This window comes from Mirounga leonina, unplaced genomic scaffold, assembly GCF_011800145.1.
Source record: "Mirounga leonina isolate KUSES-001 unplaced genomic scaffold, KU_Mleo_1.0 Mir_178, whole genome shotgun sequence".
NCBI lineage: Eukaryota > Metazoa > Chordata > Mammalia > Carnivora > Phocidae > Mirounga > Mirounga leonina.
This window is the reverse complement of record NW_023270464.1, coordinates 7,050,811-7,068,153: the sequence shown is the minus strand read 5'-3', so window position 1 is coordinate 7,068,153 and position 17,343 is coordinate 7,050,811. Positions and strand designations below refer to the sequence as shown.

General features: G+C 46.0%; 1 protein-coding gene across 1 annotated transcript in view; it reads right to left on the bottom strand.

Moving 5' to 3' along the window:
• OTUD7A (OTU deubiquitinase 7A) overlaps window positions 1–17,343 on the bottom strand; it is a 156,391-nt gene that overhangs the window by 1,286 nt on the left and 137,762 nt on the right. Inside the window, exons 9-11 of the mRNA XM_035024320.1 lie at window positions 3,283–3,397; window positions 3,040–3,124; window positions 9–744 (exon numbers count right to left, since the gene is read on the bottom strand). Of these exons, the coding sequence (XP_034880211.1) occupies window positions 9–744; window positions 3,040–3,124; window positions 3,283–3,397 (936 nt within the window). The remainder of the gene's footprint in view (window positions 1–8; window positions 745–3,039; window positions 3,125–3,282; window positions 3,398–17,343) is intronic.

Sequence of the window (17,343 nt, the reverse complement as noted above, 5' to 3'; positions counted from 1 at the left end):
CGGCGCGCCCTCGGTCTCTGGCCTGCGCGGCGGCCGCTTGGCCGTGGCGGCGGCGGCGACCGCGGCGGCGTCGCGGCGCCGCTGCTCCTGCTCGGCGCTGAAGCGCTCCTGCGCGCTGGTCAGGTAGTAGCCTATCATCTCCTCGTGGAACTGGTGCCGGTGGCTGGTGAGCAGCAGGCCGGCGAAGATGAACTTGCGCTCGCCCTGCATGGCGGCGCGCAGGATGTTGAGGCTCAGCTTCACGTCCGTGCTGTACTTCCAGGCGTCGCCCCGCGGCCCGCCGCCCTTTTCGGCCGGCGACGCCCCGGCCGCCTTGTCCGTGGGCGACGGCGTGGTCTTCTCCGACGGCGACGTGCTCGCCGACGCGCCCGACTCCTCCTTGCTGCCCTTGCGCGACTTGGTCTTCTTCTCCTTGCCGCGCTCGGGTGCGTCGCCGTTCTTGCCGTTGGCGGAGTTAGCACGGCCCATCTTGCCGTGCACCAGGCCGCCCAGGCCGCCCATGTTTTTCTTTAGCTTGATGCCCAGCGTCTTGCTGAAGCTGCCCAGCTTGTTGGCCACAGAGTCCGCGCGGGTCTTGTCCTTCTCCTTGCGCTGCTTCTCCTTCTCCTTGTCCTTGCCGTTCTTGCCATTATTGCTGTTGGAATTGCTGCACACCGAGTCCCGGTCCGAGTCCAGGGAGTCGGCCAGGGACTGCACGTCCTCCCCCACTGAGGCTGTTGGGGATTCCGGTTGTGCCAGAGGGGCCTGTAGCAGGAGAGGGAGGTCAGGGAAGGAAGGAGGTTAGAGATGAGCCGTCCCCAGGTGGGACCAACAAAGGCAGACCACCCCAGCTCCCAGGCTGCTATATTGGGGCCCTGGGGTCTCACTGCCCCAATCCAGGATGCCTTTTTGGTGAGTTCAGCCTGGAACCACAAGGCGGGGAGTTTGGGCAAGGTGCAGATACCCACCTGGCTCTGAGCTCCAGAGCCTCTGTACATTTTAGACTTAACCATGCCCAGACTCTGCCCTTCTAACCCTGGCTAGGCTGGTCTATGACCAGACACAGGTCCCGGCCGGCCTCTAGAGAGAGAGGCCTGGTAAGGATCACACTTCACCTGCATCTCTCCTACAAATGTGTCTCACCTATTCGTTCCAGGCAGAAGATAGGCATCTTGCCCTCACGTTGCAACAAAAATGCTCTTAGTTCTGGGGATGACCATTTTACTCTAGGGGTTCCTTTCTCAGATTGGCAATGTGGAGTGTTAAACTGAGGATTCTGAAATAGGACCTGGGCTTAGCAGGAAAGATGTTACCATTCCCAGAAAAAGGGGACCTAGGGTGTGAGGAGGGAGCATCTCTGTGAACACCTTGGACAAGGCCCACCATCAGCCAGTAAGGAGGGCAAGGCCAGTGTGGACACCTGGTCAGGACCATGGGGTAGGTGGAGAGCATGAGAAGGGCGATGAGTGGAACTTGCTGCTGCCTTGTGGAGGTTCCTTCTTGAGGGAGAATTCAGACAGCATCATTGGGTGAACACCAGGGACCTCATACTAGAAGCTGAGTGGCAGGAACTGGTGCTCACCCCTAAATGGGCTTTTCCTGGCCTCTAGGGGAAGAGCCTGGGAGAAGGCCCCATTGTTTTGTCATTTTATTTTTGTCCCCTCCCTCCCCAGGCAGGTCCAGGAGAGGGGTCCAAGAGACCTCTTGCAGCCAAGTCCCCAGAAGCAAGCAGGAGCCATCCCTCACCACCTACCAGCCTGAAATTCCTTCCTTCCTCTTCTCACCCTGTCCTGGGTCTGGAAGGAGGTAGAGGTCTCAAAATGGTTTGTCAGTGACACAGAGGGGCAGAAGCTCAGGGGTTTGGCCCAGGAAAGGGGGGTGTGGTTGGTGCTGGCAGTGCCCATTGGTGGGAGCCCAGTGAGTAAGGAGCCCTGGCTGAAATGTCCTTGGGCTGGAAGGGTCGTTGCCAGGCCCTGAATGTGACATGGGGGCCACCATGGCTTGGCAAGGAGTCCTGCTCATTGTGGTGCTGAGCTGTGCCCCAGCCCAAGAGCCTCCTGATTCTAGATCTAGAGCTGCTGCCTTCACACCATGTGTGTGTGCTAGGAAAGAACACCCCGGCAACACTGGCATCATCCAGGCAGTTGACAGGTCACTGTGGAGGTTAAGAGGCAGGACTCTGGAGCCAGGCTGCCACCAACTGTCCCTTGTGTCCTCAGTAAAATGGGATATCAGTACCTGCCTCCAGGAGCCCTATGAAGATTAAATACAAGTAAAGGCTGGTGTATGAAAACATCCTGAGCAGTGCCTGGCATAGCCCCGTGACTGACTCTGGGCCAGGCACCGCCCTACTGCCTTCCTCCGGTCACTCCTTTGATATTGCTTATGAGCCCCATGGCATGGCCAAATGGCCAAGTCTACTGGTGTCTGAGGGGGGCTTTTTTTTGTTTTTACAAATCCCTTTCACTGAGGGTTCACTATTGAGATAACAAAAACATCAATCACTTAAAGTGAATCCTTAGCATCCAGAAGCAGGGACAGAGCAGACTCTCCCTGGGGGGAAGGGGGCGCGTGGGGGCGGGCAGCCCCTCTTCTCACTGCCCTCCCAGAGGACGGAGAAGGAGGAGAGAAGGAGGGGGCGCTGAGGTATTGCGCTCCCGGTTCCCTGACTTTTCCAAGGACCCACACACAGTTTATAATTAATTCGCTCCGCTGCAGCACATCGTGTTCCGATCTCGGCTGAGATAGTTTTGTGTTGTGACTTGCCTACGGTTTTCTGAGTGGGTGTGTTTATTCCTCTCCTTCTGGAGAAAATAAAGGGACCAAAAGAAAAAAAAAAAAAATCCCCAACAACCATCCCCTAGCCGGAGCGCGCGCCTACATAGAGCAGCAAGCACGCGTGCACACACGCGCCGGCTAAACCCGAGCCACTTCTGGCCAGAGCCAGGGCGGGTGGGCGGCCGGGTGGGCGCGGGGGAGCCCAGCCCCCGCCCGCGCCGGCGGCGAGCGAGTGGCCAGGACCCAACCAGCCGGTCGGGGCCGGGCGCACGCCAGGCTCACCCGGGTCTCCGAGGGGATCCGGATCCACGTCACATTCATGTAGCTGTGCAGAAGGTTCAGCTTGGCTTCGAGCGACAGGATCAGGCTGGTGAGAGAAGAACACCGAGTGAAACGCGCCGCAGCGGGCCCGCGCTCGCCCGCACGCACCCCGCCCGCAGGCCCGCCAGCTGTCCCAGGAGGAGGAAAACCGGGCGACCGCCGCCCTTTAGGGCGTTGGGGGAGGGACGCGGGGGAGGGGCTCACTGGGCCAGCCGGGCGTTATCGTTGTCGTCCTTCCCCCACTCCCAGTCCTTCCCGGGGTCCACTGCAAAGTGCAGAGGCAGCAGCTTGTGCTCCGAATCCGTCAGGGGGATCACGGCTGGAACAGAAGAGAGAGACGCGGTGCCAGGTGGCCCACGGGCGGGCCGGGAGGCTCCAGGCCCCAGCAGCCCCCAGGGAGGCCAGGAAAGGGAGTCCCAAGCCCAGGGGTCTCCTTAATTAAGGAAACCGAACGGAGACGAACACAGACCATCTGTGCCAGCAGGAGCGTTAAGACCACAGGTGTCAAAACCACTGCTGATAGTTCAGAATACTTGGTATTTATTGTGGACATGGAAGAGCAGCTGGAGACATCACCGGCACTCTGCTAACGACTTGGGGCTGTCAGAAGGCAGGTACCGCGGTTGGGCAGCAGACAAAAAAGGCCGTGGCTGTTTCTGTAATTTCGGAGGAAGGACCCAAGCCGGGCTCTTGGTCACCTCACGGTGTACAAATTAGGCAAGTAAGGGCTGCCTGCCCATCTGCTCATTTGTGAGCTCATGCAATAATTCTGCATCAGTTCGGGGAGGGGGGGTGGGTGGGAGCTCCCACAGGGAGCTCACCGGTAGCAACAACAAAATCTCATAATCTCTGGTGGTGGTAAGTACCCTGCAAAGTAAACAGCAGACTCGCGGGGAGCTAGGGCAAGCCCTTCTAGGGCGGGCCGGGGCGGCTTCCGAGGAAGTTACGTGTAGGCGGGAACTGCAGCGAGGAGAGACCTCACCCAGGGACCCATTCACCACAAACACTCCTGAGGGAAACGCCCACCTGGGGGAAGTCTTGGCGCATCTCAGAAAGGCTGGGGCGGAGTGGGGTGTTCACAGGGTTTGCCTGGATCTGCTAGAAGCTTCCGAGCTGCTGTGGGACCCAGTGCCCAGTGAGAACAGAACAGCTTGAACAGCTTGCTCCTCCCCTGGGTTTACCCTACCTCCGCCTCCTCACTCTGTCCGCCACCCCCCCCGCCCCTTGGTGGCCATGAGCCTGGTGTCATTTCCCATGATTCATGGCAAGGGTGTCACGGCAAGAACAAAAAGGCAAATAAGTAAATAAAATCTATGACTGAATACCATTAAAAGTGGACTTTCTAATAAAAAAATTGCAAACGCCGACTCACTGCTGCCCTCCAGTGTTGCTAAGGAGAAAATACGAGCACAAATAATCCTCTACTACGATATAAAGGAAACACTACTTTGCTGGGGCGGGGGGGCAGTGTTTCTGTTTAAAGTGGCTGGGGACTGGCAGTACTGTGCTCTGGTTTGGTTGGTCAAGGGCAACTGGGTTCTGCCTTGACATGGCCATGACACACAGGCTGCCCCTCCCAGGGCTGACTGCAGGGTAGTCACACTCAGGGAGGAGGGCTGCAGGGCTGGTTCAGGACCTGCCTCCCTTGGGCCTGCCCAGAAGCCTGTCCGACAGTTCCACAGCTCAACACAAAGGCAGAGAGAGAGTTGGCCTGGCTTCCCATCCACTGGGAAGGGGTGGGGATGGCAGTGGATCCTTCTGTAGACACTTGCTAGGGCAGCACAGCTCCCTGGGGTGCTTGATAAAGCACTGATTTCCAGGCCCCCATCCAGATGGCCAAACCAGAGTATCCAGGAAAAGGAGCCAAGAACTATATTTTAATTAAGCATCCTCTGTGGTTTTTAAAATCATGCGAATTTGGAAAACATTATCCTAGAGCAGTAATCTGTTTGAAGTAATCACTGTGGGTACAACTTGGGCAATTTGGGAATGGCTGTCCACTCCCTTCCCAGGGGAGGGGTGCTACTGGGAGGTGTCTGCCCAGCCCCCAGCACTTAACAGGTGCCTGGCTGCATGGATGGCATGAGAGCAGAAGCACCGTGGGAGGTCCTGGGCAGTGTGGTTAGGTGTGGGCGGCCTTCTCCCCACACCCCTCCCCATCCTCCTGTATGCTGAAAAGATGGCAGGGGTGACCTTCTGACTTCCCCACTTGGAGAAGGTCTGCTTGCCAATCAGGAACACCTGTTCTAGACTTTATTTGCATGAGAACCAAACTTTTCTCACTACGATTTTGGTTTGTTTGTTCCAGGTAAACCAACTAAAGTAGTACAGATCTACATGCCTCTCAGCCTCAACTCCCTACCACGGGGCTCCTGGGAATTTTTATCCTCAATGGTTGGATTGGAACTGACTCCCTGGGCTGTCCCCTGCTGAGCAGAAGGTTGGACTCAACTGAAGTTGCTGCAGCCTGACCACCTAGCAGGGTCTTGGCAGCCTCTCAGCACGAATGTTAGTGGGGTAGGGGTCAGGTACTCAGAGAGGTTCTAGGGACATTGCAACACAAAAGGCATCTTCTCTGCAGAGCGTACAGCTAGGGCATGTGGGCGAGGGCCAGGGCTGGAGGGACCGAGAGCCCAATCCGTAGCTGCACAGTCCAGGAGGGCCTTGAGAACAGGCCCTACCTGCAAGCATTAGCTGCTTTGGATGCCTCTGCTTCCCACTTTACACATTGACTTTTCCCAATTGGAAACCTGGCCTCACCCTGTGAGATATGTAGTGATGTGACGGCTTGCCCTCTGGTGGCAGTGTCAGGAACAGCAAATGCTTTTCAAAATAAGCCAGCAAATTCTTTCTTTCCTTGAAAAGGATCTCCTATCTTTTAACCTGAAAACATACAGACACCATCTCAAACCAGCCTGGACATATTTTTAGTACTTATTTTCCAAAAATGAATGGACACTTCTGGTTTCTGTCTCCAGGAGAGTGTGGTGCTATCATTACAACAATAACAACAAGCTAGACAAACTGCAGATACACAACTTTCCTTTAACCCATTAGAGAGCAGAAGTCCCAGGGGAACCAGCTAACTCCAAATCTAAGGACAGCTGGGTGCATAAAGGAGAAATGGACATGACTTTCACTGGGGCAGATTCAGTGGGACTGCAGTAAAAAGAATTCAGCTAAAAATTGTTGATAAATTGGTAAAGGAAGAATGTAGCCTAGTGAAAGAATACTTAGAACCCTGGGGGCTACAGATATAAGGGAAATTCAAATGTACTTGTAGACCCCTTTTATGGGACTCAACCTGGTGCTCATAAAAAGATTGGCAAGAATTCAGAGAAAGTGTCCTTCATAGATCTTTCTATCTCCTATCTATACTAAAGAACAAAAGCTTAAGTTGGGAGGGCAGGGCAACAAACACTGTTGGCCTTAGGGCACTGGGGTCTTTCCCCAGTAAAGCTTGAGGTGGAAGGAGGAAATAAGAAAAAAAAACCAAACCCTCTTTTTCCCTGGGGGAGGGGCAGGAACACATGCTGAGCCCAGAACTACAGCTGGGGGAGGTCACTCCCTTTTCAAGATCCAGGGACACAATACCTGCCTAAGACAGAAGCTTAATTAGATTAACAAAAACATCCCTCTTCCTGCTCCCATTTTTACACCCAGGCTAACAAGCTGCAAATAATAGCAGAAGAGGGACAAGAGTTTGAAGGAAGGGTGCAGCAAACAGAGAGAAAAACCTTCTGGCAAAATAAAACATATCACTAGTGAAATCTGAAGGCTGAGTGCACTAAGGGTAACCAAAGCAGCAGTGAAACCAAAACCAACCTCAGGTCCTGACTAGACTGATGTAAACCCCACACTAAAGACCTAGCAAAAGGTAAGGCACACTTAGTTCCAAGAATCAAAATGATGTACCTTAGTCTTTACTGTCCTACTCAAGATGTCTGGCTTTCAACAGAAAACTGCTAGCATAAGAAAAGACAAGAACCCCCTCTTCCCCAATATGTTGACAAGAGACAAAGCATTTGACAGAACAAGACTCAGATATGATACAGGTATTGAAACTCTCAGACATGGAATTCAGAATAATTGATTAATAAGTTGAATACTCTAATAGAAAAGGGGATACCATGCAAGACTTGATGATTAATTTCTCTCCAGCAGAGAGAAGAAATTTACAAGAAAGAATCAAATAGAAATGCTAGAAATGAAAAAACACAGTAAGAGAGATGAAGAATGACTTCAAGGGGCTCATCAGTACACTTTACACAACTGAGAAAAGAGTCTGTGAACATCAAGATGTGTCAATAGAAGTTACCCAAATTGAAACACAGAAAGAAAAAAAAGAGTTGGGCAGGGGGGATGCACAACAGAATACCCAAGAGGTGTGGGGCAATACCAGACAGCCTAAGATCTGTGTAAGTATAATCCCAGAGAGAACCCAGGATAAGGGATATTTAAAGAAATAATGGCTGACAAACATTTCCACTGTGAATGACAAATACCACCATAGAGCCAAGAAGCTAAGGAAAAACCAAGCAGGAAAACAATACCACCACCAACACCACCAAAAATACCCCTACACTTAGAATATTTAAGCTGTTTAAAACCAAAGACAAAATCATAAAGGCAGCAAGAGGAAAAAGACACATTACATACAGAGAAACAAAGATAAGAAACACAGCAGACTTTTCATGATAAAACAGGTAAGCCAGAAGACAATAGAGTGACATCTTTAAAGCACTGAAATAAAAAACTGCTAATCCATAATTCTATACCCAGAAAAAATATCTCTGAAACATGAAGGAGACATACTTTCTCAAACAAAAATAAAAAAATTAACTGCCTACAGAACTGCACTAAAAAAAAAAATGTATATATAATTGCACTAGGAAATATTAAAAGAAATTGGAAATTGTTTAAGGGGAAGGAATATGCTATCAGTAGAAACCTGGATTTTACATAACAAAATGAAAAGTAAAAGAAGTGGAATAAATTAATATGAAAATAAAACTCATTTTTCTTCCTTTCAATTGTTCTAAGAGACTAAAAGGTAAAGAGAGATGCAGTGTATTATGTGTTTACAGCATATGTAAAAGTAAAATGCTTGACAGTAATGGCACAAAGGATGGGGGGGGGATTGGGAATAAATTGTCATAAGATCCTTATACAATACATGAAGTAGAATATGACTTGAAAATAGAATCTAATTAATTAAAGATGTTTATTGTAAACTCTAGGGAAATCACTAATAATGAAAAATAGAGGCATAGTAAGTCAATAGTGGAGATAAAAAGGAGCCATTAAGAAACTCATTTAACCCAAAACTCACTTATCCAACCATATGATTATTACCATTAAATGTCAATAGTCAAAAAATACCAATATAAAAGCAAAATTGTCAGAATGGATAGAAAAAGCAATACTCAATTCTACTGACTACAAGAAATTCATTTTAAATATAAAGACAGAAAAACTAATGATGTACTATATGTTGGCTAATTGAATTTAAATAAAAAAATAACAAAAAAAGGGAAAAATAAATAAATATGAAGACACAGGTAGGTTAAAAGATATTCACTAAGTATAAAAAAGCTAGAGTGACTCTGTTAATGTCAGACGAAGTAGACTCCAGAACCAGGACTGTTACCAAAGATATAGAGAAACATTATGTAATGATATAGGCCCAATTCTCCAAGAAAACATCACAGTCCTACATGTGTGGATGCTCTTAATGACCGAGCTTCAGAGTACTAAAAGCTAAATATTAACAAAAATGAAAGGAGAAACAGACAAATCCATTATGGTTAGAGACTTCATCATTTTTCTCTCAGTAATTGACAGAATAAGTAGATAGAATATCAGCAAGGATGCAGAAGACCTGAACATCATCAGAGAACTTCAATGAATTGACATTTATAGAATGCAACAAGAGCAGAACACATTATTTTCAAGGGTACATGAAATATTCACCAAGATAGAACACATTCTTAGCCCACCTTACAAATTTAAAAGAATAGAAATCATAAAAAGTTTGTTCTCAGACCATTACTAAATAAAACGATAAACATGTAACAGAAGATATTTGGAGACTCCTCAACTATTTGGAACTTAAACAACATGCTTCTAAATAATCCACGGGTCAAAGAGGAAGTCTCAAAGGAAATTACAAAAATAGTTTGAACACAATGAAATGGAAATACAACATATCAAAATTTGTGTGATGTAACTAATCTGTGCTTAGGGGAAAATTTATGCAACTAAAATGCTTATATTAGATAAGAAGAAAAGTTCCCAGTTTGTAATCCAAATTTCTGCTTTAAGAAGCTAAAAAAAAAAAAAAAAGCAAATTAAACTCAAGGTGGGGAGGAGGGAAATAATAAAGATTAGAGCAGAAATCAATGAAACTAAAAAGAGAAATAGACAAATCAGTGAAATCAAAAGCTGTTTCTTGGAAAAGACACATAAAAAACAACAAAAGATTATCCAAATTCATATTTTAAGAAGTTAGGATAAATGGTAGACTAGGCTTTTAAATGATCTTAAGCTGTTAATATTCCTGCTGGAATATTGAAATATTTTATTATTCCTTTTCATCTTCTATGATTAAATATATTTAAGACATTTAAACTCCTCCCCCATCATAATAATGGTAATTAACATCTGTTTGACACTTAAAGTGTCCACTTAAAGTATTTTCACACACACTGTTTCACAAATAGTATCTGATCCTCTCAGATCACCTTAGAAGGAAGCTGGCTCTATGACCTTAGGCAGAGTTTCTCATCTTAGAGATGAAGAGAGTAGTAATAACCACCTCTAGGATGGCTATGAAAACTGAGCAAGTTAAATACATACAAACCCCCTACAGCAGTGCTCACCCTACTCCAGTAAGAGTGAGACAAACGTTTGCTGCTGTTATGAGTTTAACATTTAAATGGAGTTGTAAGAAATAATGCAGAGAGATCCTGTGTACCCATCCCCTAGGTGCCTCCAAGCTAACATCTTGTGTAACTGGAGTACAATACCACAGCCAGGATATAGACCTTGGTACACTCCATTTCTCTGCAATTGTCTTTCTCTACAATTCAGATTGTATAAATTTTCCATGCATTCATTTGTGTGTGTGTGTATGTGTATTTGGTTCTATGCAATTTTATCACATGTGTAGATTTGTGTAATGCTCTCAATCAAGATACAGAATGATTGCATCACTACAAGGGTCCCTCATGCTACCCTTTTATGAACACACCCACTTCCTTTCAGCACTTCATTCCCGTTCCTAATCCTTGTCCACCACTGTGACAGATGATTTTATATGTCAACTTGACTGGGTTAAGGGGTGCCCAGATAGCTAGTAAAACATATTTAGCATATTTCTAGAGGAGATTAGGATTTGAATTGGTAGACTGAGAAAAGAAGATCATCCTCACCAGTGTGAACAGGCATCATCCATCATTCAGGACTCAGAACAAAAAGTGGAGGAAGGAGGAATTTGCTCTTTTGCTTGAGCTGGGATATCCAGCTTCTCCTGCCCTTGGACATTGATGCTACTGGTTCTTGGGCCTTCAGACTCCAATGGGAAATTGTACCAGTGGCCCCCACTTCTTGGGCCTTTGGACTCAGAACTGAAATATACCCCTGGCTTTCCTGGTTCTCCAGCTTGCAGATGGCAGGCAGATGGTGAGACTTCTTGGCCTCCAGAATTGTGTGAGCCAATTCCTAAAATAAATCTCTTCTTATATATATCTGTGTATATCCTACTGGTTCTGCTTCTCTGGAGATCGATGACTAAGAGAACCACTCATCTGTACTCCATCTTTATAATTTGGCCATTTCAAGGATTCTACGTAACTGGCATCATATAGTATGTAATCTTTTGGGATTGACTTTTTTAATTCACCATAATTCCTTTGAGATCCACCCAAGTCATTGCCTGTATCATATTCATTTCTCTGCACTGCTGAGCAGGATTCCACAGTATGGTTGTACCATAATTTCTTTAACCATTCACCCAGGAAAGACATTTTTTTTTTCCCCAGGAAAGACATTTGGGTTGTTTCCAGTTTGGGGCTATTACCAATAAAGCTACTACAAACATTTGTGTATACGCTTTGGTGTGATCATAAATTTTCATTTCTTTGGGATACAATTTTTTTCCTTCTATGTCTGGGTCATATGGTAAGTGATATGTAGTCTCCTAAGAAACTGCCAAACTGTTTTCTAGAGTTTTACATCCCTACCAGCAACATATGAGAGATTTGGTTGCTCCACATCCTCTCCAGCATTTGTTATTATCACTTTTTAAAATTTTAGTCATTCTGATAGGTGTGTAGTGATAGCTCATTGTGGTTCTAAGGCTGAACATCCTTCTATGTGCTTATTTGCCATCTGTATCTCCTTTTCGGTGATATGTCTGTTCATGGCTTTTCTCCATTTTTTAATTTGGATTGTTTGTTATTCTTTACTGTTGAATTTTGATAGTTCATTGTATACTTTAGATACAAATCCTTTGTTGATATGGGGTTTTAAAATAGTTTCTCCCACTCTATAGCTTGTCTTTTCACTTCTTAATAGTTGTTGTTTTGTTCATTTGTATTTTTTTTTTTTTTTTTTTGTGGAACAGAGGTCCAATTCATCAGTTTTTCCTTTTTTTGGATCATGCTTTTGTGTCATGGCTAAGAGCTCTTTGCCTAACCCTGGGTCCTCATATTTTCTTTGAAGTTTTATAGTTGTACATTTTATATTTATTCTATGATTCATTTTGAGTTAATTTTTGTATTATTAAGACTCAGATGCAGGTTCATATTTTTGCTTACGGATGTCCAATTGCTTTATCACCATTTGTGGAAAAGACTCTCCATCCTCCATTGAATTGACTTTGTTCCTTTGCCAAAAATCAGCTGAGTATATTTGTGTGGTGTTATTTCTGGGGGTTCTATATTCTATACCATTGATCTGTGTGTCTAACCCTCAATCAGTACCAGGCACTATGTCAGGAGCTCTATATTCATTACTTAAAATTCTTTCACCAGTTAAAGGATTCTTGTTCCAGTTTTCCAGAAGAGGAAATGAAGGCTCTGGTACATAAATAACTTGCCCATGCCAAAGTTAAAGTTGTGATTTAAATGTAGGTCTGCCTTACTCCACAATGTACAGTTTTTTTTTTTTTCTATTATGTCGCACTGCCTTTCTCTGAATTACCTAAAGTTAGTTCATTGGGAACATCTAATCTTATTCATTCTTTATTCATTCAACATTTATTAAATACCTCTCAGGTGTCTTGCTGCTAGAGACACAAAGATGAATAAGATATCATGTCTGGCTTCAAGATGTTCAGGATCTGAATGATGAAGAACAGAGACCCTCCAAAAAGCAATCTTCGTTGTCCCCTTTCTCTCCCTGCTCCCACCTCCCACCACAGCCACAGCTCTGTTCTCTGTGAACAGTCTCTGGTTAGCCTGCTGTAGAGTCCCTAGGTGGACAAGGACTTTGCATTCTTGTACCTCTAGGAAAAATCAGACCCACTTTATTAGGATTTACTTCATGAAACCTTGATCTGCAAAGCAATGGCAGTCCTTTACCTCTGACTACTACAAGGAAAGGGGTTAGTTCCTGGTGGATGAGCCACCCATAGCCTCACACTCCAAACTGCCCACTGGTTTCTGATGGGGCAAAGGTTTCTTTCCTACAGAACTTTTCTGAAGAAACTCTCTTAGTGGACGGACCTCAGGTTACCAGGAAGTTGTCCATTTTCTCTGGTCATATGTGGTACCACCAAGGACTCTAATCCTGGGGAGCAGGCTGCCCCTAGTGTTGCCTGTTCAGGCCCTTGGTGGATGGTGCTGTGTCACTGTGAGCACACCATGCTGTGTCTGTCCCTTCCAGTCTAGCCTGGCCACACTGCTGCTATCATTATACAGTTCAGGCACTTGGCACATTAAGTACCCATGAAGGCTTTCTATGAAAATCAAATGGAGTCTTAGAAGGCAAGCTGAACTATGTGTAGGTAGGAGGCACTGGAGACCACGGGTGGGGCAGTGGGAACAGACTGTCCCAATGGGGAGGGTTTCTAGCACCAATATTGTTGAGAATTGTAGGCCATGGTGATGATGCAAAGCATTCCAACTTTGAGTTGGTTTTATTATTGTTTTAAAATTCTCTGTAGACAGTGCCCCTCCTTACTGTATACCCTGGGACTGGGTGCTCCCACTGACCCATCCTGGTACACCACTGTGTGAAAGAGAGAGCCAACGAAGACTGGAAATAATCACTGTAAGAGCCCAGGAGAGTTTACACTTTGCATGGGCTTCGCTCCATTTGAAAGAAGTTAAAGGGGAACTGGTAGCAGGCACATTAGAGGTATGACACCTGCAAAAACAAACAACACTAGAAAGACGGTAACAACAAAAGGTGTCTAGTGCTTACTGTGCACATTCTACATGGAGTTGACTCATGTGATCCCAATGATCTGTGGAGCCACCTTGCAGAAGAGGAAATGGAAGCCCAGAGGCACTAAGCGTCCTATCCTGTCATCCAGGCAGTTACCAAAACAGGATTTTAACTCAGGCTACTGGATTTCAGAGTCCCTGTCCTTCACCTCTGAGCATGAAGCTGAGGAATAAGGTACATTTGTGCTTTCAGTTAAAATGGTTCAGGTATGTCTGCAACATTTATAAATATATAAATATATATATATATACACATATACATATATATATATATATATATATATACACACATACACACACACATATAAACTTACATATATATAAATTGACTTTTCTACTTACTGAGTGCTTCTATCTGATATGCATGTTCACAATTTTGTGAATAGCTTCAGCTGGGTCAGTGTATCTCTGAAGCCCATCTACCAAACCCAGTGTAAAAACCTGTGAGCTGTAGCAGAAAGGAGCCCAGAACTTCAGTTCACCACACAGCCCTACTGAGTGGGTCAAGAGAGGGAGCAGGACTGGGGATGACCTTTGTCCCACTTTCACTAAACTTCAGGGTTTTGTGAAAGTCAAAGGAGGTAGTGTATGGGGGGCAGGGTTTGGGAACAGGCAAAATGAAAAGCAAAGTGTGATAAATCCCCCATCTAAGAGGTATCTCGCTATGGTGGAGGACTCTTGAAAATGCCTTGGGAGACGCAGAAATTTTTGAGGGCCATGGGGGAGTGCAGCCCACCCTTTGTCCTCACTCGCAGACCCCACCTCCTGGGACTATCAGGATGGGTCAGGATGGCTCTAAGGCATTCATGGTTGATTCATTTTCCTCTTGTCTGTGACTTCTGAGACAAAGTCTGGAACAAAATCTGCTCAGTGAGATGTAAGAGGAAGTCAGCTGGAAGATTCCTAGTTAAAAGTAACACAAAGGAGGGCCAGGCTCTTTTCTGACCTCTCCATGTTTTACGTGAGGATATAATGCTTGGAGCTACAACAGTCATATGACCAATGAGGGACAATTACGGGACAAAAGGCAACAAGCCAAGGAGAGTGGATAGACAGAAAGGGCCCAGGTCTTTGATGAGTGTCAGGTCCCAAATCAACTGACTGCTGGTCATCAGATTTCTCATTACATGAGACTCTAAACTTCTTTATTCTTTGTGTCATTGTGAGTGTTTTCTCTTACTTGCAGCCCATATCCTCCTGAGATGGAATCTGGTTCCTATGATGTGGCACTTTGAAGGGAGGAGGGACATGGGGAGTGAGAATCCCACTGCTTGGGGACAAAAAGTCTTTGCCTCTGTGAAGCAGGTCCAAGATGCACAGGTGAGCAGTCACCCATTGTTTCTGTGGACACAGAGCTCTGCCAACCAAGGCTGTAATGCTAGGAACATAAAACAAACACATAAAACAATCATAAGATGATTGTATTGCTGGCTATTGCTTGTTGCTTTCCGGTCATGGGTTACATGATGAGCTCAGGCTAAAGGTAGCATGTTAGAAAGTAGAGGATGAGTCTGGGGGCTGGGGGGCTGGGGTCTCTCCTGTACAACTCCCTTTAGGGATAAAAGGGGCTGTGTCAGATGGTGGGTGATATCTTGCCCTTAAGGCAGATGCCAGCCCCCTGAAGATGGAGCTGGGCAGGGTACCAAGTTCACAGGTCACAGACACAAATTCTCCAGCTTAACGTTTATACGTAGATATGGTCTTTGGCTTGGTCAGTAGTCTATGGAATAAACTTGCTATAGACTGAATATGTCCTCCCAAATTCATATATTGGAACTTAACTCCTAATGTGATGGTATTTGTAGATGGAGCCTCTGGGAGGTGATTAGGTCATAAGGGTGGAGCCCCCATAACTGGGATCAGTGCCCTTGTAAGAAGAGACACAAGAGAGCGTGCTTTCTGTCTCTGTCTCTCTCTCTCTGCCATGTGAGTACAAGAGAAGGCAGCCACCTGCAAACCAGGAAGAGGTTCCTCACCTGACATGGGATCTGCTAGGGCCGTGATCTTGCACTTCCAATCTTAGAATTGTGAGAGATAACATTTCTTTTGTTTAAGCCACTCGGTCTGTGGTACTTTTTTATAGCAGCCTGAATGGACTCAGACAAAACTGGAAAAAATGCAGATTGGAATTCAGGGAATTGTACTGCCAAAGAAATGCTCAGGCTAAGGAAGCTCAACCTCTGGGCTCCTGAACACCCAGGGTGGGTGGTGACAGTTTTAGCCCCCAGTGAGTGTCCTTGGTGCATGCACCAGACACGGACCTCAGGGTCTTCTCATGCTGTCATGCTGGCTGACCAAAAAGCTTGCTCCCCACGTCCAGAAGGACAAGATAGACAGGTGCCCCATGCTTTGCTTCTCTCCCCTCTTCTGAGGGGGGCTGGGTGGGGAGCAGTGTTCCAGCAACACATGCCCAAGGACCACACATAGTACCTGTAGGTCCACAGAGAGCCCAGTGCAGCCTGATGGAGAGGCCTGCAACGTGATGTGCAGATGGGGCTGGGGCTGATTCAGGAGTCAAGGGAAATGGTGGCTGGTATGCTCCTGGGGGAGTGCTCTTCATGTGCCATGGAAGGCATGGCTGAGGAGCCAGGTGTCTGGCCTGCTGTGGAGCTCAGGAGGGGACAGGGTAGGGCTCATCAGGGGGGAGATGACATCAGGGCACATTCCTGCTTTCTTGTCTCTCTAGGCCCTCGGGATTTCTAGTCAAAAACCCTCAGCCAGTTCTTCCCACACAGTTGACTGTAGCTAGTATCCCTTTGGAAGCCGAGGACAGAGCTCCATAGCCTTGAAATCCTTCCTGCAGATCCTGGCTACCTGGTGGCTCTTTGCAGGGTTTGCGGGTCAAGAACCAATGTTAAAAACAATGGCCCTTGTCTAGTCCCCAGACCCTGGGGTGCAGGGGTCTGAGCTAAAATTCTAGATGCTCCCCACACCAGTTCTTCTTCCTCTTTCTCTGTAACAAGGAGCCTTTGCAGACAGGGGCTTCCTTCTAGGGGGCTGAGCTCTGGGCTTTAGGAAGAGCAGCAAAGGAACGTGGCTCGCAGTTCAGTGAGGCTGGCTGCAGACCACAGGGGGAAAGCAAAGCTGTGCTTTTTCCTCCTACCTTGAGCTTTATCTTCCAGTGGTAATCTGCAAATTGAGAAAGTGGTTAAAGAGAAGGGAGGCTAATTGCAAAGACAATGAAGGTAATTGCATTTCTTAGGCACCTTCTGGTTTCTAAAGCCTTCTTGCTACTGTAAATTTATTTGATTCTTATAATGTCCTATAACTGGTGGGTTGTTCCATATTTTCTCCATTATTGTACTGAGACAGGTACACAGATGGGCCAATTTATTTGGAATATGATAAAGTGACTGAGTCAAAATCACTTTATTTTGGATTACTATATTTACAAAATTATATTATAAAATTCATTTAAATGGGATACTTAATAGTCATAACATGTGAAGAGAAATTTTTACTTAACAAGAGATGGGTGCTGTTTATTATAGACCAATCCTGTAAGAAAAAGCATAGGTTTGTTGTCAGATTGGAAAGGAAATGTTAGACTCTATTTGGTTTGGGCAATAATGAAATATAGATTGACACGGAATTTAACTATGAGCTGTGCATCGAATACAGATTAAAAACTGCTTTCATGAACTGTTATGTGGGGTTATTCTGTTTGGCTCCACAAAATCCCCAAATGACTCATTTTTTATAAATACGGTATATTGTTTCTAAGTGGCAAGAGATAAAGTTTCAAGCTGCTCTTTGCAAACACTTTTTTCCTGCAAATATCACATTTTGGGGTGTACTGAGTGTCTGTTTCCAG